The sequence below is a fragment of the Rhynchophorus ferrugineus genome, unplaced genomic scaffold, assembly GCF_030347505.1.
Source record: "Rhynchophorus ferrugineus isolate W39M unplaced genomic scaffold, kcgeb_rfMv2 rfM11, whole genome shotgun sequence".
Lineage (NCBI taxonomy): Eukaryota > Metazoa > Arthropoda > Insecta > Coleoptera > Curculionidae > Rhynchophorus > Rhynchophorus ferrugineus.
This window is the reverse complement of record NW_027472590.1, coordinates 2,176,313-2,195,606: the sequence shown is the minus strand read 5'-3', so window position 1 is coordinate 2,195,606 and position 19,294 is coordinate 2,176,313. Positions and strand designations below refer to the sequence as shown.

Genomic DNA, 19,294 nt, shown 5'->3' with positions numbered 1-19,294 from the left:
GGAGTAAACATACTTCCTTGGCGAAGATACGAGCTGGATAAGTTGGACAGAGATCCAGAGAGTGAAGAGGAAGTACGAGGAGAAGACTCATCACCAGGCAATGGTGCTCAACCATCATATACTATCAGTTTAATAATGCGTAACTATTCTGGAGAGAGGATTGATAAAAATATTGTATGCTTGGAGAGGAGACGTGATAGGAAATTAAAACAATATATCGTTGCTTATATAGAGTAATATATTATTTAATTCAAACAATTCATTTGTCCGTTATATGTAAATTATATTTTGTCTGAAGTTGGAGAATTCCTAATCGTTTGTTCCAGATCACCCAGAGAAAAAACCAGCAGAACTATAAAGGATTTATACTTCAAATCCTGACTGAACGTAAAGTGCCACAACCCTCAACTAATATTCCAAATAAAAAGCCAGTCCTGTTAAAAACCACTGATCTCTCTCATTTAAGTCACAATCCACTTGGATCTCAGCTATCTTACGCTCTCTGGTAGAGTTTATGTATAGTGGGAAGGACACAGCTTCGGAGGCTTTCACCTAAAACCCCAAGGAAATTAATAAAAGACAAGTTATCCAATAACTCACGATGGTACCTTCTCGACCCAATAGAGATAACAGTCGGGAGTGGGACTGATACTGTCCGAGTGATTTTCGCATTTCTTCAATATCTTGTTCTCAAACACGCCCCCTTCGATCAGAAGATCCGAGAGGATGATGGCTTCGCGTCCGCCGTGGTGCCACTGGGTTTGTAATGTTAGATCATCGAGTGAAATGTTCTTTTCCCTGCCATCAAAGTAATATTAGTTTGGACGAAACCAAGGGTGTTATCGATGTACCTAGAGAAATCTTGCTTCGTCGATGCTATAAACGCCTCTGGATTAAAGAACGAAACCAGCTTAACGGGATTGGCCAATCTTTCCGTTATTTTTTCACCCTTCCATGTCGACAGGCTGTTCATTCTTTGGATTACAGCTCGGAAATAGTTGGTGGGCTCCTTAGGTCCGTCCCATATATTTAACCACAACTTCGGCGTCTGGAATGCTTAGTGTCCTTAATTTCGAGCTTTATGTTTGATTTACTTTACCTTAAAATACATCAAGCTCTCCATGACGTGAACATCGTTCTCGTCGGCGTCAATGATACCCTTGGAGATCTTGTTCAGGCTCATCAAGGATTTATGAATGTTATGCACCAAACTCAGACCCAGGGAGTATTCCTCGGCGATGAAGCTCTCCACGGCGGTGTCATAGGATGCGGTGTTGGGAGAGGTAAGTCTGATGTAGTCCTGACCTTGGTTCAATTTTTTCCACAGGGAGAAAATGGGACTCAGCTCCTTGTAGTTGGCGTTGTGTTGCAGCATCGATGATTGGGTTTGCTTCAGATAGAATGCTACAAATTTTAGTTCCTTAATGGTTGTGTGATTCTCCTCGTGATGACTCACCTTTTAAATTCGAGATCAGATCGAGAGAGGATTGTTTCTCCCTCGCTTTATCCACGTTATCGGGCAAACCAAAGATAGAGGGGGGGTCTTTCTTCGGTAACTGTTTCAATATGTTTACGTATTCCTAAAAAATAATCTCCATCAATGTTTCATTACTTTCAATACAATTATTTACTGACTTGTATCTGTGAAGTACTCGGTAAGCTCAAATTTAAACCCAGGGGTTTCCATCGATGACTAAGGACATCGTCCCGAAAATAGGTCTTCAGGTAACTCTCCAAGACACGCGTGTCATCCGCCACTTCCACTCGACCACCATACACCGCTCCGTTCAACAACCCGCGTAGGTACGTCCAGGGTACTTTGGCGATGTCGTTCTTCCAGAAGGGCTCGGTCAAACTCAGACTGGTCTGGATGTCTGTCTGGTTAAACTCGTAGAACTTGTACCAGCCCTGGGGTATATAGTTTCGTCGTTCTTGGACCAGAGCGTGGAAACAGGAGAAGACGAAGAACAATCTGGCAGCGTTGGGGCTCGATCTGGTCCCGTATCTTTGTGCCAGCCACGTGTAAATACGCTGCATGTTATTCCCGATGCCTTGGGGTTCTTCGTACGCGATCTTCAAACTGTTGTTGGACAGGACAAAGTTGAATCTCTCGCTGGGTTCGGATATAAGCCACAGTCGGAAGTTGTTGGAAGCGTCGAGGTCTTTGATGCTTTGGGCCAGGACGGGTAGCCAGTAGGTCACCAGATGGAGGTTCTTGAGGATCAACCAGTGTCCATTCTTCACGCAACGTTCTAAGATCTCTACAGCTTTGGATTCCTGTCCAGCACCCATCGGTATTTCCTCGAAGGACTGTCCCAATTGCTTGGCCAGTTCGAGGATCTCCGTCGATGGGTCTGACCCTGGGGTAGCGAGAAGTAAAATTGGTTCTTTACTGTTGGATTCCTTGTATATATTGCTGAGGTTCAAGACAGGAGGATCGATGGTGGTCAGACCTAAGTACATAGAGTATGAAGCAAAGTTTTCGTCAACCTAAGAGGAGAGAGTACCTGACAACTTCAACAGGCATAGCTCGATGCTCGATAACAACCGATCTGGTCTCAAGGACTCTACCAAGAGTACCTTTTGAAACTCGGTGATGCGACAGTGTGAAGGAAATTCCTTCTCGCACATCGGGTTCTTGATAAACGTCGACCACAAATGGGATTCGGACACCTGGCAACGCTCCATCAGGTCTGGAAGCTTCCTCTGCAAAATCATTATAAAGAAATCAATATTTAGTGATAACCACAGTGTCTACCATGAGATTACTGAAACTGAGTGAGGAGAGTGGTGGAACCCAGCTTGGTAAATCCATGGATTCTGATTGTCCAGCAATTTTATACTGGGCGTTATCCAGAAAGAGGTCCATCTCTTGTTTTGGTATGTCGTTGGGGTACATTTTATACACCGAGTGTAGCAAAAACGAGAGCCTGTCTTTTTTGAACATCCCTCTGGCCATGTAGTTGTAGACGGATTGAAACAGATGCTTCTTCTGCAGACCCAGGCTTTGATCTATGGACTGGAAAATAAGGGGTGTTGGTGTTTGAATGAAGGTAATTCTGCATAGGGAGGCCGGAAAAATATCAATTTTTTTTAACCTGATATATCGATATTTTTTAAAAGGAAGTATCGATAGTTATAAATGAGATATTTATTCCCCTCCGGCATCGAGTGGATTTTGTGTTATTTTGCACTTACTTGTACGGTTTGCAAACAGCTCAAGAAAATTCGATTGTAGGCATCCGCGCTCAACGAATACAGGGTGTTGTACTCGCTGAACTCGTTGCATGCGAAATACAGCTTCGATCCGTAGGTGGAGATCTCCAGGTAGAGCTCGTAATCTTCCCTCAGTTGCGCCCGTATTTGTTTGGACTCCTCCAGGGCTTGAGACACCGCCGTGGAACTGGCCTTGGTGTCGTTCAGGGTGGCCAGGAGGTTTTTGTCGTTCAGGATGTTGCCCTGGGAATTGGCCAGCGATTCCAGCAGGTCGTTTTGCAGAAGGTACAGCTTCTCCTGTAGTTCCTCGTTCTGTTGCAGCAGCTCCTTCCTGCGAGTTTCCAGATCTGGTTTTTCCTGCTTTATGGCGGCCGAGAGTAGTTGTTCTTGTGGAAACAACAAATATATAATGCGGATGCGATATGCCAATATTTAAAAAATCGATATTTTTGTTAGACGATATTATTAAAAAAAAAATTAGATTATTCTTATTCTTAAACATTTTGACTTAACATTTTTGTCTTTTCTTTAACAAAATAGTTTTAAATTATAGGTACTCACCAATGAAGCCTGTGTATGTAACGTTGAAGTTCAGTACAGTTAAATAGGGAGCTATATCGGCTGGCTGTTTGATGTGCTCGTTCCTGCTACACAGAATCAGCCTGAACTCGCTGTGATAATCGATATATTTGCCCAGGATTTTAATCATCTTTCTCTCACCTAGAAATTCTGTTTACCATTTTTCTTCCACAAAAAAAAAACAAATCGACCCACCATCAGTTATAGCTTGCTTCTTCACCAACGGATACAGAACCTGCGGTAACTCTTCCAGTTCCTCGACGAGCAGGATCTTCCCGAAACGAACCGACGTCTCCAGGATTGTGTTGAATTTCGGGGAATTGGGACTGGTGAAGTCGAAGTTCTTCTTGTTGGCGCCGAAATGGGTTTTGATCCAGTGTACTGCTGACGAGGTGGGGTCGGTTATCAGCGGCGTCAGGAAACACTGTAAGGAAATATAATTAAAGTCTATTCAAGATAACAGTGAACTCACATCATCGAGATGTTTAATTTATTGCCTATTGCAGTTTGTAAATTCATTTTAATACCAGACAATAGTTTCCTAATCCTTAGATGGGTTGGGCCTCGGGGTGTTACCCTTATATTAAAAAAAAACGCGCCTAGAACTCATACATTTGGTTTAGTGGTACCTTTTTGATGACCAGGGCGTTCTCCATGGCGAACCTATCGCTGGCCAGACCCTCGGTTTGCCACTGCAATTGCTCGCGCTCCGTGGAGAAGAACTTGATGAAATCGAAGGTTGTCGATCCGAGAGCCTCTCTCCATTTCGACATAATCTGGACGCGATTATCGTCCGACTTTTCCGAGAGGAACACGACGAAGGCTGATGCCAGCAGGGCGTTGCTCTGCAAACTGCTGATTTCTTCAGATAACTCCACCAGCTGTTGCTGCCACCTTCGATACTCGTCCTCCAGCTTGAAGACGAGGTCCTCGGCCGATCGCAAGGTCTCGGTGGCCTGATTCAGGCCGATCTCGATCTCGGCCGCTTCCTTCGTGTACATGGCGAGCTGCTCCTTGAGCTTGGCGACGGTGGCGTCGACGTCCATCAGGCCGGCGCTCAGCTCGCCCAGCTGCAGCTTAGCGTTATCCAGGTTCTGTTTCAGCTTGTTCTGTTCCCGCTCCAGCGGCCGGATTTTGTCCAGAACCTTCGAGTACTGCACGTTGGCGCTGACCCAGGCGGCTAGGGGTGCCGCGGCTACCGACGCCCTCTTCGCCATCTTCGGGTCGAACGAGTCCTTCTTGGTCGCCATTAGCTTCTCCACGGAGAGGCGATTTTCCGTTTGGATACGCCCGGCGTCGAACGACCGAATCTCTTCTTTGATGCCCCTCTTGGCGAGGAAGGTCTTCATGCTGTTCCAGGACGTGTCCTGCGTCCCCATCAACCTCAGCACCCCCTCCAGGATGTCTCGAATGATCTCCGGCGGTGCTCTCAGCGATCTTATCTCGGACAGGGCCTCGGTTTTTATGTTACCGACGGCTGAACGGGCTTCTTGTATCAAGGGTTCCACTTCGGACAGCTCCTGTTCAATTTCAGCTTTCCTGCGGAAAGATAGTTGATATCGTTTGATGCTCTCTCCTCCTCGATACTCACCTCTTCATTAGCTGGACGTTTTCTGCTTCGGTTTTCTTCTTGAGGCCCTCCATCTCCTCCTTGTGCTCGTTGGCGCCCTTCATGGTGTTACTGATCATGTCCAGGGCGGAGTTGGCTTTGGATTGTTTCTCTGCGAGTTTCTCCTGTTGCACCGCGGCTTTCTGCTTCAGCTCGCCGACCAGATCTTTGGCCGCGGTCAGTTTGGATACACCGGCCTTAAAGAATAGTAAAAGAATGAAAAAAAAAATGACCAAGAACCATAGAGTAGTATGTGGAGTGTCAACTTAATAAATATAATTTCAGAACTATTTTGCGTGGTCTTAGCAGGAAGGCGCTGAACTGAACTTACCTCCAAGACACTAGACCGACTACGAATGGTTTTCTTCTTGTCCCGGTATATCTCGCAGTACAACTTTATCAACGATACGAATCTGGATGGAGTGCCGTCGGGAATATGTTCCAGGATTTTCGGGAAATCTTTGCTGCATTCGATTTCACCATCATCGTCCAATCTAGAAACCACCATAGTTAAGGGAAGAGTAAACGATGATCGAGGGTCATTATACAGAGACGTCAGACGACTTGGAAATATCTTCATCGTGTCTGAATCCCACCTACTGAGGCAGAGCATCGAGCTCTTCTGGGAAAAAGCTGGACAATTGGAGACAATCTCCCATATCCTCTCGTTGTCTTCGTCCAAACAGGCAAAAACCCGAAGATTCTTTCGAACATCTGAAACAGATAGGTCGTGACGTTGCATGGGTAAATGATGTATCGGTCGTACTGTTGGCGAAAAACTGATGCAGATCACCCTCGAAATTCTCCATCTCCATTCGATCCTTGAGGCCTTTGAGTAAGGTTTCCATCTCCATTGGCGTGTAGAGGTCGGGGATGAAGCCCGAGCAGATGAGGAGGTCCACCGTGTTGCAGTTCTGGTCGGTGGTGAACATGTAGTCCTCCAGAATGAGGAAAACTTGTTCGCATTCTATGCCAGCTCGTTGGGTAGCCTGGGAATGTTAAAATTAGTGGCGACACTGGTGATTTGGTTGACGATTTACCAGTTTCAGGTCGTTGTAGAAGTATGGAGACGCCGCTGATATCGGATGAATGATTCTGACTGATGAGAGCGCGGAAGCAATCTTTAGCGATGTCTTTCGTCCTACACCGGCTTTGCCCACTAGGAGCATGTGTTGGTTGGAGATGGTGGCGGTTCTCAATACTGCTGCGGTCAGGCTGAGCATCGGTTCATTCACTATCACTTCCAAGTCGTAGTGTTCTTTTCCTACAACACCAGCAATCAGGCGGGGGGAAGAGCAGAGCGGAGAAATCTCACCAAACTGTGTTACTCCCCTCTCCACTTCATTCAACCAGTCTTCTTTGCAGTACTTTTCGAAAACCATCTTTCTACCGGTGAGATCGGTTCTTGGAGCGTAAAACTCCCGCCCCAATCGCTGAGTTATATTAGACTCACTCCAGTTGGTTCTGAACCAGTCATCAACCAGAGAATATAAGTGGTGTTTCTCGTCATCGTTTGTGAGACGGTCTCCGAATATCTTCAAGCACTCGTAGCAAATAATCTAAGCAATAATAATCCGTACAAGAACTATTTTTTAATAACCGACTTACCTCAGGCAGGTTGCTTTCGGAGATTGAATAGAATTTGAGGTTAGAACACCACAGAGTCAAATCATGAGGGGTGATGATGTAGTGTTTCCTTCTGTAGGAAGCAAAAGCCCCTTTAATCTGCAAGATTGAGGATAGGAAACACTCAAACTGATAATCCAGAACCTACCTTTTCATAGATCGCTATCATGGGCGACGCCAGCTTGGTGACTTTGGCCTTGGGGTAGTTCAGGTGGGGGAAGGAGGTGTTGATGATGTCCATCAAGCAGGCTACGAGTATGATCGAGAGGTCTTCCTTATCCGGAACACTGAAACTCGTTATTTTTATTACTTCGATGAGAACTAAATCGGTTCTTACTTCACGTTTAACACCTGGAGCTTCGAGGTAAACCTGGTGGAGACCTTCTGATTGGGCGCGAGAGTCCCCACCACCACGATGTTCTCCACGCCTACAAACTCGGTCTTGTCGTCGAAGAAACCTTTGTACTCCACCAGCTGCAACAATGGGACGTCAAAATGACAACAGCTCTGCTTGCCCTTGACGCAAGCTTCAAAATTCTACTCTATCTGCTCGTACGCAAATTGATGGCATTCTTTCATCTGATGGATTTACTCAAGGTACTATTGTCCGCGGCGTATTTTCTCGTTTATTGTCATCCTCCCGCATTGTAGATATTTAGGATGCAGGAACCGGTGTCCAAGGATCTGCTGTCGAAGAATAACGAGCTCGGTAAGTTCAAGGAGGTGGTGCAGGAGAAGGACGTGTTGTTGCGCAACAATCGGGCGAGGATCAAGGAGCTGGAGCAGCAGGTGGAGGACCTGAAGAACGAGAACCGCGCGCAGGCCGATCAACTTCTCGCGATGGACTCCATGAAGTCGCAGATGGAGGACTACGAACGGTTCTACTCGAAAATCATGACGGATAGCGAGCAGTTGGTGCAGGAGAAGCTGGAGCTGCAGAACCGGTTCAACGAGCTCGAGGAGTTCTGCCGGGACCTGCTGGAGAAGTACGAGAAGGCGAAGGCCGTGGTGGAGGAGTTCGAGAAGCAACAGGACGCCCTCCAGAAGCAGCTGACCGAGTACGAGCAGAAATCGTCGACCCGAAGCTCCTTCGAGCGACTGTCGCTGTTGAGGGAGCAGGAGAAGAGGGAGGCGTCCATGTTCGAACCCTTGCAAGGTCTAAATTAACGTGTAATCCACGAAAAAGAATAAAATAATACTGGCCTGACTTAAAAACTCTATTACTACGTTTATTCGTTAAACATATCATAATGGAGATTATAATTTTTTGTACATTATTCCAGGATATTAGAATAATAATCAACAATTTTAGGTAAAGGTTAACAATTTCCAAAACCAAAAAAAAAATGTAGCTGAAAATATAAATATTCTATTCAAAACATAACTTTAGAACAATGATAATCTATTTTAGAATTCTGATCAACAATTTTAGAATATCTATCAACAATTTTAGAAAAAACTGTCAACAATCCTTAAGTCAAAAGAAGCGTGGTAAAGGAAAATATTTCATTCCAAATGAAAAATAATTTTGAAGCAATGCCAATCCATATTAAAACACTTTTTAGAGCAATCAATCAACAATTTTAGACGAATAATCAACAAGTCCATATAGCCATTATCAATAGAATAATAATTAACAACAATTTACGGTTCTTATTTCGACATGAGAATTGTTGATCCGTTTTCTAAAATTGCGGATTATGATTTTAAAATGATTGATTGATATTCTAAAATAGTTGATCATTATTCTAAAATGGATTATCGTACATTCAATGTGTATTTCACAAAAAAAAACAATAAAATATACTGGCCTGGCTTAAAAATTCTATCACTACGTTCGTTCCCCATCTATCCGGCTTCAACAGATGAAGGTCGCGGAAAAAGAGCATCAGCTGGCCCTTCTTCGGTCTCAACACCTTCCCCTTGAAGGTATTGACGGAGAAACAGTGCTGAAAGGAAAACCATCAACTCCACCGTCATGTTTCTCTCAATGTCGATCGCTCACCTGTTGAAGCTGGTAAATAACAAACTCCGGAGTCAGATACGCGTTACAGTACACGGTAGCAACTTCGATGTTTGATCGGTCATTGATGACGTAGTTCACCAACAAGCTAAAACGACAAACAGTGAGACTGTGTTTCAATTAGCTTCATAGTTATCAACCCCTTAGCTGATCCGTGCTGCCCGATCAACAAGAAGTGCTTCCAGTCGTGCCCCAACCAGACATCCAACACGTCCAGGTACTGCTGGACCTGTCCGGTGACCACCAACCTCGAACCATCCTTCATCTCGCGCGCCGCAGCGTTGGGGTCGGTGTGATTGACCGTGATGATGTCACGGGCCGAGTCGTATGTCAGACTGGACGAATCGGACGGGGGAGTCTCGTCCATCCACTCGAAGACCTTGAGAACAGTTCGGTTTTGAGCGTAAACAGTGCCCCTTGTCGGTGATATACTACCTGTTGGGTGAAGAGGTCGCGGAAATCCTGCAACAGCTGCTGACCGAGGCCGTTGAGCAGCGCTATGATGAACTGGGACTTGGTTCTCGTTTCCTTCAGTAATGAGAGAGCTGTTCTGGTTACGGACAGTGGGGACCGTCGAAGGGTGGTTTCTCCATCGTTAATGACCCAATCAATGGCTGAAATTGAATAAGCTGAAACACTGGAAGCCTAGGGGAACAAGGCACAACTGACCTTTCTTTAAATTCTCCGAAACCATGTCGCCGATACACAGGCGAGATTCCTCAGACAACGTGTTCAAGAAGGCCCGGATGTAGTCGTCGATGGAGATGTCCTCGGCGCTTAGGTACACGATTCCCAGTCTGGATATGGTAGCGGGAGAAGCGTTGACCAGATTATCGGTCTCGAAAACGAAGTTAACGTTGGTGCTGAAGTGTATCCGCCAGCCGGATGGCAAGGTCATCAGTCTGTTGTCGTCCATCACGGAATTCAGGGACTCCACCCACTCTGGATCCAAGTCGCCGTCGCACCAGATCCAGGACCAAACGTCGGAGGCCTCTCCGGACACCTGGGCGCTGTAACTCGTCAGGACGCCGTCATTCCATTGGTTCAGTTGGTCGGTGTGACCCAGGAGGAGCTTCCGGGACATGCTCTTTGGGTTCAACGGATAAAGCTTCATTTTCTGGTTGATCTTAATCAGCGCCTGAGGATAAAGGACGAACTATGACAGAGACATTTTCTTTTCACCAAATATATCACACCTTCTCCATCAACCGTATGATGGTGGTTTTTCCGGATCCTGGAGGTCCAATCAGTGCCACGCCCATCCTCTGCTTCAGCTGCTTGTAGAATTCCAGACATTTATTCACTTGTTTCTCGTTGACTATTAATTTTAAGTCGTGATAACTCTGCAGGATCGCTTTCCTCAAGGCATCATCGACCGTATCTTCGATGCTGATGTCCTTGAAGCAGTTCTTGAGGATATCATAGAACCTCACGGAATCCAGAAAGGTCAGTTTCGACACCACGTCCATCTTCAGGGTACTGGCGACCATGGTGAGTTCTTGGGTTACGGTCAGCGGTGATCTGTCGTCGATTTTCTTTTGTTTGATGGCTGTTTGACATCCAGATAACACGGTCTTAATGGCCCTCAAGCCCCAATCGTAGTGGGATTGTTTGCTCAATAACTTACTGGAATAAAAGTTAAAATAAAAAAAGTGTGATTAAAAAACGCCATCCTCCAACCTGGACATCTGAAAAACCTCGATGATTTTTCGAGCAATGACGTCAGCGTGTCCATATCCGTCGCAATATAATAACGTTCTAGCAATTTGTTCGTGGTCTGGATGGGTCATGACCACCGGCCTGAAAAGCTGCTTCAGGTTGTCGGGTAGTTTGTTTCTGCCTCCATAACCGCCTCCCGCGGGATTCAGAGTCACGAAAACACCGCAGTGCTTGTCGATAGTCACTTCTCGATCGAGAAGTGTAACAGTTTTGGAGTCCCTCCTCAACGCTTCCTGTATAGACTGGATCAGGGTGGATACAGCTGATAAAGTCGCTTCGTCCAGTCGGTTGAACTCGTCGAAGCATCCCCAGGCGCCCGTCTTCACCAGGCCCGTTAAAATGCGACCCATTGATGATGAATCGATACCCTAAACAACCACCGTGAGACTGATACGACAGGTATCGAGTAATGATGTTGTTTACCTCGTCGCAGTTGAAGACCAGGACCTGCCTACCCAGAATGGAACCTAGAGCTTTGACGGACTCGGTCTTGCCGGTACCAGCGGGTCCGTAGGGGTTTCCACCGAGTCCCAAGTGCATGGCCTGGGTTAGGGTCAAGAAACAGCGTTCGGTCAGGGGGGTGCTGACTAGTTTCTGCTCGTTGCCCAAATACTCGAAGGCGTAGTCGATGATGGCTTGTCCGATTTTAATTGTGACATTTCCAGAGACGTTGCTGTAGTATCTATTAATGGTGAGAACATCAAGATTGAGGTTCTTGAATCCTCGTTATTGACATCTTTGTGAATACCAACAGATGGTCCAATCTGTACATTAAAACCAAGACTTACCGAAGTTGTTTCTGCCAGGTCCAGTCGGCAACGCTGGTTGTTTTGTTACCTATGAGTTCTTCCAGCACGCCGATGTGGTGAATCGTATCCAGTACCAGAGCCTTCCGCTTCAATTCCAAGACGACATCATCTCCATCTGGTTTGGTGCTCGAACTGAGATCCAGCGAGCTCAGTTCTTGTAGTTGTGCCTAAGGTTGATTCAATGTTAAAGTCATGACTTTGAATCACAAATACACGAACCTTGTAATGCACCAGCAGGCTTGGTAAGGCCACGTTGCCGATAGCTTGTTCGCACTTTGTCGTGAAGGTGATACTGTCCGAAAGGCACAGTATTTGAGAGGGGTACTTCAACGGATCAGCGGCTTGAACCTCCTTCTGACAGCTCACTAGTAAACTCCTCAACGTCGCCTGCATTTCCACCACCAAATTTCCAAGCCATTGCTGGCAGTAACAAAATAATTGAATGATTTTAAACTAATGATTAAACACTTTACAACACTCATCATTTTTAGAATTACTATCAACAACCTTAAATTAACACTTCAACCCAACACCCAGTAATATAAATCAACTATTTCAAAAAAGATATCAGCAGTCTTAGAAAGACAGTTAATAATTACATATAATTAAATAAGAGAACATGCCATAACGGAGATTATAATTTTTCTTCCGTTATTCGAGATTTCAGATTTTAGATTACTAATCAACAATTTTATAAAAACGATCAAAAATTTCTATGTCAAATAAGCATAACCGAAAATTGACACATTTCACTCAAACTAGAGCTTTAGAACAATGATAATCTATTTTAGAAAAGTGATTCAACAGTTTCAGAATATTAATTAATAATTTTAGAAAAAGGGTCAACAATCCTCACGTCAACCTTGTTGACACTATGTCTAATATTGTTGATTATTATTTTTAAATGATTTTATTATCCAGATTTGTGTCCTAAAAGCTGTTGATAATTATTCTAAAATTGTTGACCATTATTCTAAATATGTTGATAATAATTCTAAAACTATTGATTATTATTCAAAATATATAGACCGTTATTCTAAGAATGATAATTATTTTAAAATTGTTAATCATTATTATAAAAAGGTTGATCATTTGTCTAAATTGGATTATCATTGCTCCAAAACTGTTATGACAAAAACAAGTGTTTCTATACTAATTTAAATAAAACTAATATGTCATTAATCATCATATATATTTTAATAATTAAGTACTTACCTCGACTGGAACCACCAAAGACACCGCCTTCGATAAAGGTACCACTTCTCCTTGACCCGAGCAAATGGCCACCACATTTTGTCCAGATTGATCCACCTGAATTCCATGAACTCCCGCAAACAATTTCTTGAGGTGGCTCTGGATGACGCGCTCACTAGACGAGTGCCCGATAACCTCGAGCAAGTCGTCATCGCTCAGGAATAAAAACCGGGGGAAGGCCTGTCGCTTCTCTTCGAGGAAATCGTCGAGACTGTGCTGACAGCGAGACAGTTGGTCGGAGATGTTCTGGACGATCTGAATCAGGTCCGGGTGACGACAGAGCTCGGTAACACGAGGGTCCTTCTCCACTACGGAGACCACCCGACGGAAATCACGATCTAGACGCTCGAAACGGGATTTTTCGTTGATCAAGGTGCCTCGGCCGAAGATGGGTTCCAAGTAAAGCCATCTGGAACAGAAGGGTGTTGATGAGGTGGTTATCGGGGCCAGGATAGTAGAGAGGTACTTTTTCTGGACCTGAGCTAGGGAGTGCAACAAGGTGTTCAGGTTATCCAGCTTCCTTTCCCACGTGTTGACCTTGTCCTCGAACGCGGAGAAGTCAGCGGAGTTCTTCAGTGATTGCAACAGTATCTGGTGATCTCCGATCTGTGAAAGGACGTTTATGGTGAAGACCCGTACGTTTTTGGAGTAGAACGTCGCTATACCGCATTTAAAACCTCCTTGTACTCTTTGATGAGGTTGATATCCTTGCCTCTGGAGTCCTTGTGGGAGAACAAGACAAATTTCGCTCGGATCTCCCATTGCTCGATCTCCCTCATCGCCTGTCTGACTACTATCTCACTGGCCGCCCGTTTACTGATGCTCTGCAAGATCGAAACATCACTGACTGCGAATTACGAACTCACAACGCCTCACCTGTAATTCCTGTACGTGATTCTGAAGGTTCTCCTGGGCGGACAGGAAATCCTTCACCAAAAGCTGCTCGACGGGCCTTGGTTCCAGCCGAAGAAGTTCGAACACGTCACTCCAGTGCTTCTCAGAAAAATCGTCGCCTTTCACGTATTTGAGAACCGGAACGATGACCTAGAAATGGTTCTCGGATACCTGACTCGTCCTAGTCACCTGTATACCATACCTTGTATCGTTGAAGCTCCTGAAGGACGGTGGAGACGTAGGGTAGGTCAGCCTCCGGAACCAGTCGCTCCTGCCAGTCCTTGATGAAGTCTTCGAACTGGAACAGCTTCTTCCTGTACACCAGCCAGTACTCGTTCCCCAGACTCTGAAACTCTGAACCCCAAACAAGCACGTAAACCACACTATACCTGCCGTACCGTCCATACCGGAGTAAAACTCCTCGAACAACCTCCAGGACTCCTCCTCCTTGACCAGACTCTGCTCCACTTCGGACAGCACGACGATATCCGGCACGTCCAGCTTGAACCTAGCGTAGTTCTCCCTGTAAACGGCACGATTTACCTTAATGACGTCACCGCGGTCAACCGAACCTACACTAAACAGGTCCGCTTCTCCACGATACCGTCCCATTCAGCTCGCTTGTCCTGGACCTCCTTGAACTGTTTTCGGATGCCCTCAATGGTGTTCTCGTAGGGATCCAGAGAGTTCTGGACGGTCTTCATCTGGTTCCATTTGGCCTCGAATCGCTCGACTTGCTTCAGGAGGTTCTCCTTCTCGACGTTCAGGGTGGTTCTAGCCGTCTCCATCTGAAATAAGCTGGTCAGGGGGATTATTCTTGGTGATCAAGCTTCGTACTTGTTTGGCCATGATATGCTGGTGATTGGAAATGAGACTGCCTAGGCGTTCCCAGGCCCCCTTGATCCTGTTCACTGCGTCCACTTGCTCTCGAGACCAACCAGATAGGATCTTGGATTTTTCCACCATCTCGTTATAGACTGCCTCCATCTGGAACATCGCATCATTACCTGGTGTCGTGAAGGTTGTCAACCAGTACACCTACCTCGTTGTATGATGATGTGATGTTGTTGTAGTCGAAATCGGACTGTCCCAGCTCGTCTAGAGTCAGCGGCTGCTTGGTGAGTACCCCTGTGGATGGATCGATGTAGTTCTGAAGCTTGACCACGTCTTCGGCTATGGAGTCCTTCAAGGAGTAAACCAGCTGGTCCCAGTAGCTTCTGTTGTGAGACTCCAGGTCGCTTCTCAGCCTGGACAAGCCCACCAAGAAACAGCCAACTTTTTCTTCAGTGCTAAAACAGAAACGTCGTTCCCTGGAATGTAAAAAAACTTCGGTGGGATACTAGCCTGGGTAATTTGGCTATTTCCTGTCCGAAGGTCTTGGATGCTCGGAAATGGAGATCCCAGTGTTGCCAGGACGTTAGTTTCTTGGTGTCCAGATGTTCCAGTTGGAGCCAAGACTCCCAGTGCTTCTTGACCGCCTCCAGCTGGTCCAGCAGTTCCAGTTTTTTCTTGGAAACTTTCTCCAGGACCGCAGCATTCCTTTTATCGGTTGTGTGAAAAAGTCATTCGTGTTTTATTATTGTGATTATTGAATCGGTGGTAGCTATTTAAAACTGTTTGATGATGATGTCCAAGTATCTAATATGGTGGAAACTGTTACGAATAACATATGATTCGCTCTTGGCGTTGGAACAAGGGATATCTTGTTCTTCTTTTCTACATACTAGGAATTGGCTCTTGTATCGACAAGAATCATATATTTAACAGAAACCACGCTATTACGGGAATAAACACAACACGCTCACCTTTCAATGATCCCGCCAAAAGCGCCTCCTCGTTGGTCATCGGAGACACCCTCGAAAGTCTTCGGTATGTCCAGGTACCGGCGCAACTGCTGTTCGTACATTTGTCCCAGGCTCTGACGCGGCGGCGAGAAGTCCAACTTCCCGCCACGGTACACCAAATCCACACGGATCTCGTGCAAGTCCAGGTGCAACGAGCTCAGGTTTTTGACGTACTCGTTCTCCAGAATAGTACCGATACGGGCATCGATCTCCCCCTTCCACGACTGCATGTTCTTGAACCCCTTCCCCTCCACCGCGTCCAGGATCGCTCGAACGTCCTTGATAGCGTCGCGCCATCGAGGAAAGTCCCGCAGGAGACTCACGTCCTCCAGTTCGTTGATCTGAAAGTTGTTACCGCTGCAATCTCGGGTTAGGGGCTTGCCTTCCAACCGGGACCTACCTTATCGACTATCTCGATGTGATACGAGGTCAGTAAGTTGTTGTTCCTCGATAGTTTATCCACCGCCCGCTTCAGGACATCCACGTACTTCTCCACGGCTTTCTCGTTACCCCAGGACACCACCTCTTGTTCCTGCACCAGTTTGGACAGCTCCAGGGCGCTGGAGAGCATCATCGGCTTCTGCGAGGGCACCATCCGGCTGCCGATCGTGTTGTGGAAATTGGCCACCTGTTCCAGGATCCGAGCGAACCTCATGAACCGCTTGGCGTGCTCGGCCGTGTCGTCGATAAGTCCCGATACCCGGTACCCCATGGCCTTGAACTGCCTCACCTCCGCGATCAACGTGACCAACCTCGCGGGATAGTTGACCTTCATCAGCTTGTCTCGGGAGAACTCCACCACCGGGTCGTCTTCGTTCAAACTAATAAAAAAGTCATGTGGAACCGAATAACCCGGTAAATCAAACAGGTACTACCTCAAACTGCGACCGTTAATGTCCGTCACGGCGTCGGAACACCAAGATTCGAATAGCTCCATGGTCTGGGTCTTGATATCGTTGGAAACACCGGTGGTGTAATCGAAGATGGCCGTGAACCCCTCCAGGTCATCCAGCAGAGTCTTAATAACGGAGATCACCTCGTCCACCCTGGCATCTAGTTGCCGAAGATAGATAACCTCCCTCACGATATCGGACGTGTCTTGTTTAGACGAGATTCCCGATGATCCCGAGTTGATTTGGGACTGAATCTGGGAGACGTAGTCGTGCAACGAGCTCAGCAAGAACTGACGCTCTGGCTGGAGGATCTTCTTGAGTACCGGACGGCATATCAGCTCAGAGTATCGGGTGAACTCGTATATCAGCTGTAGAATGCGTCAATAGACGGAAAAGACATAGGATGTTAGGTGCTCACCTGTCTGATGTTGGAATTCACCGAAACCAGCTGAGTCTTCAGTTTTAGAGCCACCCTCTTCTCCGCTGGCTGGAGCAGGTACTCGAACTCCTTGTTCGCCTTCCCCAGGTCCTCCTCGTCGCCGTCATACGAGAGAACGTTGATGTTCTTGAAGGGTTTAAATATACGGCCGTTATCCAGATCATCCAGTTCGTTGTCAGTCGACAGTCGCGCCAATTGTTTATGGACCATCCGTATTTTCAAAACCTTGAATGACCAACATTAATTTCTAATTTCATTTCTAATAAATGGCTTAAAAACGTGGATTATTCTTAAGCTTTAGGTGGCTTTGGAATTTCGTCAGTTATAATATTATCAAATCGTTTGTATAGAAAAAGTTGACTATCATTAAAAATGTTCAAAAAAATTTCTAATAAATAATAATTTTAAAACATCTCCAACAAAAGTTCATCATAAGAAATTTAAATAAACTGTTTCTAATAAATAATAAATCACCTACCTGTCTTAGGTGGCCTTGGAATTGAGTCAATTCTCTCGGTTGATAGGGCGCCCCCTTCCAAGGATTCGCCGTATAGTTCGGCCACAGCAGCTCCGTCAACTGCTTGCATGAACCCAACCACTTATCGCACACCGAAATACTCTGCGAGAGCAGATCGCCAATCCGATTGAAATCGTCTTCAAATACGTCACGATCCTTCAACTGTTTCACCGTGTGCTTCCATATATGATAACCTAACCGAGACGACGCTCAGTTTTCAGAAATGTGTCGATAATTTCGACTTACCGATCACGTCCATCAAGTGTTTTGTTCGTTCTTCGTCGTAGTCCTGTCGCCAGAGGTCATCCAGGACGTTGTAACAACGCTCCAGTTGGTCCTCGACCTCAGTGATGGGCAAGGCCTCGATAAAACTACGATACTGAGTTTCACGGGCAACGTCGATATTTAATGAACTTACCTTAGATCCTGACTGATCGGAGTTAAAATGGAAACGAAATTTTCCGCCCTTTTCCTTCCTACTTTATCCGATTTACTTTGAGCGAATGTTCTCCAGTAAGCTATCTCGTCATTCAGCGAATTGGAGTCTTAAATATTATTTATTAGGTGATTTATTACCTGATATTAATATAATTACTTACAAGAAAGATCAAACAGTTTTGTATATTTGTCTTCAATATTAAAATGTGGGTTTTCGGATATCAGCGTAGCGCGAAGATTTGATTGCAATGTCGCAATTTTTCTATTGATATCAGGATCCTTGCCCTGGTAAAAATGTTTGTGTAGATATATTTAATGATATCGTATAGTTTCAACGTACTTTTTGAAATAAGGGAGCGAAAACTTTATTTAGAGAGTCATACAACGACATCACCGGTGATCCGAAGACTGTGTTAACTTGCAGGTCCTTCATGAAGTTCTCGCCGGCAACGCAGGGACTTCTTTTACTGAATACCACCATTTTTCCGTACGTGGAGTCACCGTACTGCAATATTTCCTTATCGTCAGGCACAAAAACACTTATCATACACCCACCTGCTTGTAGAAACGTATGCAGCTCGAGTCTTTTTCCTCTAACACCCCGTACAAAACGAGTTCGTCCTTGTTTGCGAGGAAGGAATCGAGAACGGACAGTCCCTCGACGTCTTGTTCCAAATTGTCTTGTTTAAGAACCCCCAATTGCAACCCTGAATACCAAATATTGATGAAACTACCCAAATTCAATATAATTTTTTGATAAACTCACCGGTTATTTGCAAAATAGAATCCTTTATGTATTCTAACATCGTTGTAGATTAAAAAACTGAACTTAACTGAACTTTCAGATAGTACATTGTTTGTAATGACAATTGTCGTCATGGTAACGGCCAAATAAATAACCAGTTGCCACCACGGCCCTCTTCATATATTTTATACTCTAAGGATTATTTGAAGAATATTAAAGTTGAATAATTCAAAACTGATACTTTAGAAATATACGTAAAGAATTATTTCTAGCGTCGTCAACAACAAATAATTATGTTAATAAATTACAATTTGTCTCAATATTCATAGTATTTAAATCTCATCAAATACTTAGTTCATAATGAAGAGAGAATGGGGAGTTTTTGATGCACGGCCTACTTGATTCGAACAGAAAAAAATAATTTGACTTACAATTTCTTTGCTTGAAAAACCGTACAAAATTAATTGTAATTTATTTAGTATTTCCTACTAAAGGAGATCAAAATAGCCATAAAAACTATCGAAACAGAAACTTGGGGTATTTTTTATTGGAAAGTACCTCGCTGTTTGATTTAAAATTACAGTTCGCATTTACATTTCGCAATTACTTCAGTAGCAAAATATGGGGGAATAAATAAAACCACAAAAAAACACATGGCCTACTTGAGCCAAGAAAATGCTCGGAAAAAG

At 45.1% G+C, this 19,294-nt stretch overlaps 2 protein-coding genes across 4 annotated transcripts; one reads left to right on the top strand and one right to left on the bottom strand.

The window, feature by feature from the left end:
• Window positions 1-220: 220 nt before the first annotated feature.
• On the bottom strand, window positions 221-18,747 carry btv (dynein cytoplasmic heavy chain beethoven). Of its 3 annotated transcripts, XM_076417967.1 has the most exons (52): window positions 18,627-18,747; window positions 18,416-18,567; window positions 18,201-18,365; window positions 18,022-18,145; window positions 17,841-17,967; window positions 17,669-17,793; window positions 17,384-17,616; window positions 16,885-17,130; window positions 16,449-16,834; window positions 15,974-16,394; window positions 15,535-15,914; window positions 15,074-15,268; window positions 14,772-15,018; window positions 14,567-14,716; window positions 14,306-14,517; window positions 14,137-14,252; window positions 13,932-14,083; window positions 13,712-13,879; window positions 13,501-13,659; window positions 13,302-13,441; window positions 12,797-13,244; window positions 11,801-12,001; window positions 11,561-11,748; window positions 11,196-11,454; window positions 10,734-11,140; window positions 10,250-10,679; window positions 9,723-10,209; window positions 9,489-9,667; window positions 9,194-9,432; window positions 9,036-9,141; window positions 8,842-8,979; window positions 7,368-7,504; window positions 7,179-7,317; window positions 7,013-7,129; window positions 6,720-6,963; window positions 6,445-6,668; window positions 6,171-6,393; window positions 5,953-6,118; window positions 5,736-5,898; window positions 5,387-5,601; window positions 4,425-5,334; window positions 3,991-4,219; window positions 3,778-3,936; window positions 3,199-3,602; window positions 2,759-3,019; window positions 2,508-2,706; window positions 1,636-2,453; window positions 1,457-1,580; window positions 1,100-1,404; window positions 852-1,048; window positions 609-798; window positions 221-552 (listed from the first exon to the last, which is right to left on the bottom strand). In XM_076417967.1, exons 1-52 carry the CDS (start codon window positions 18,664-18,666, stop codon window positions 409-411), a joined length of 12,588 nt encoding a protein of 4,195 aa, XP_076274082.1. In that variant the 5' UTR covers window positions 18,667-18,747; the 3' UTR covers window positions 221-408. The 3 variants fall into 3 exon arrangements, with proteins under 3 accessions (XP_076274082.1, XP_076274080.1, XP_076274081.1); XM_076417965.1 differs by having other exon boundaries at window positions 5,736-6,118; XM_076417966.1 differs by having other exon boundaries at window positions 5,736-6,118; window positions 9,723-10,191.
• Window positions 7,514-8,252, top strand: LOC143205035 (uncharacterized). Its single transcript, XM_076418031.1, has 2 exons — window positions 7,514-7,627; window positions 7,682-8,252. Exons 1-2 carry the CDS (start codon window positions 7,526-7,528, stop codon window positions 8,195-8,197), a joined length of 618 nt encoding a protein of 205 aa, XP_076274146.1. The 5' UTR covers window positions 7,514-7,525; the 3' UTR covers window positions 8,198-8,252.
• Window positions 18,748-19,294: the final 547 nt, after the last annotated feature.

Excerpts from the sequence above, each read along its gene's own strand:
- LOC143205035 (XM_076418031.1), top strand. The coding sequence starts at position 7,526 with ATGACAACAGCTCTGCTTGCCCTTGACGCAAGCTTCAAAATTCTACTC. Across the intron at positions 7,628-7,681 it reads ATCTGATGGATTTACTCAAG|ATATTTAGGATGCAGGAACC; the intron begins GTACTATTGTCC and ends CCCGCATTGTAG.
- btv (XM_076417965.1), bottom strand. The coding sequence starts at position 18,666 with ATGTTAGAATACATAAAGGATTCTATTTTGCAAATAACCG. Across the intron at positions 13,660-13,711 it reads ATCACGTACAGGAATTACAG|AGCATCAGTAAACGGGCGGC; the intron begins GTGAGGCGTTGT and ends TCGATCTTGCAG. Across the intron at positions 13,442-13,500 it reads ACAAGGAGGTTTTAAATGCG|ATCGGAGATCACCAGATACT; the intron begins GTATAGCGACGT and ends GTCCTTTCACAG.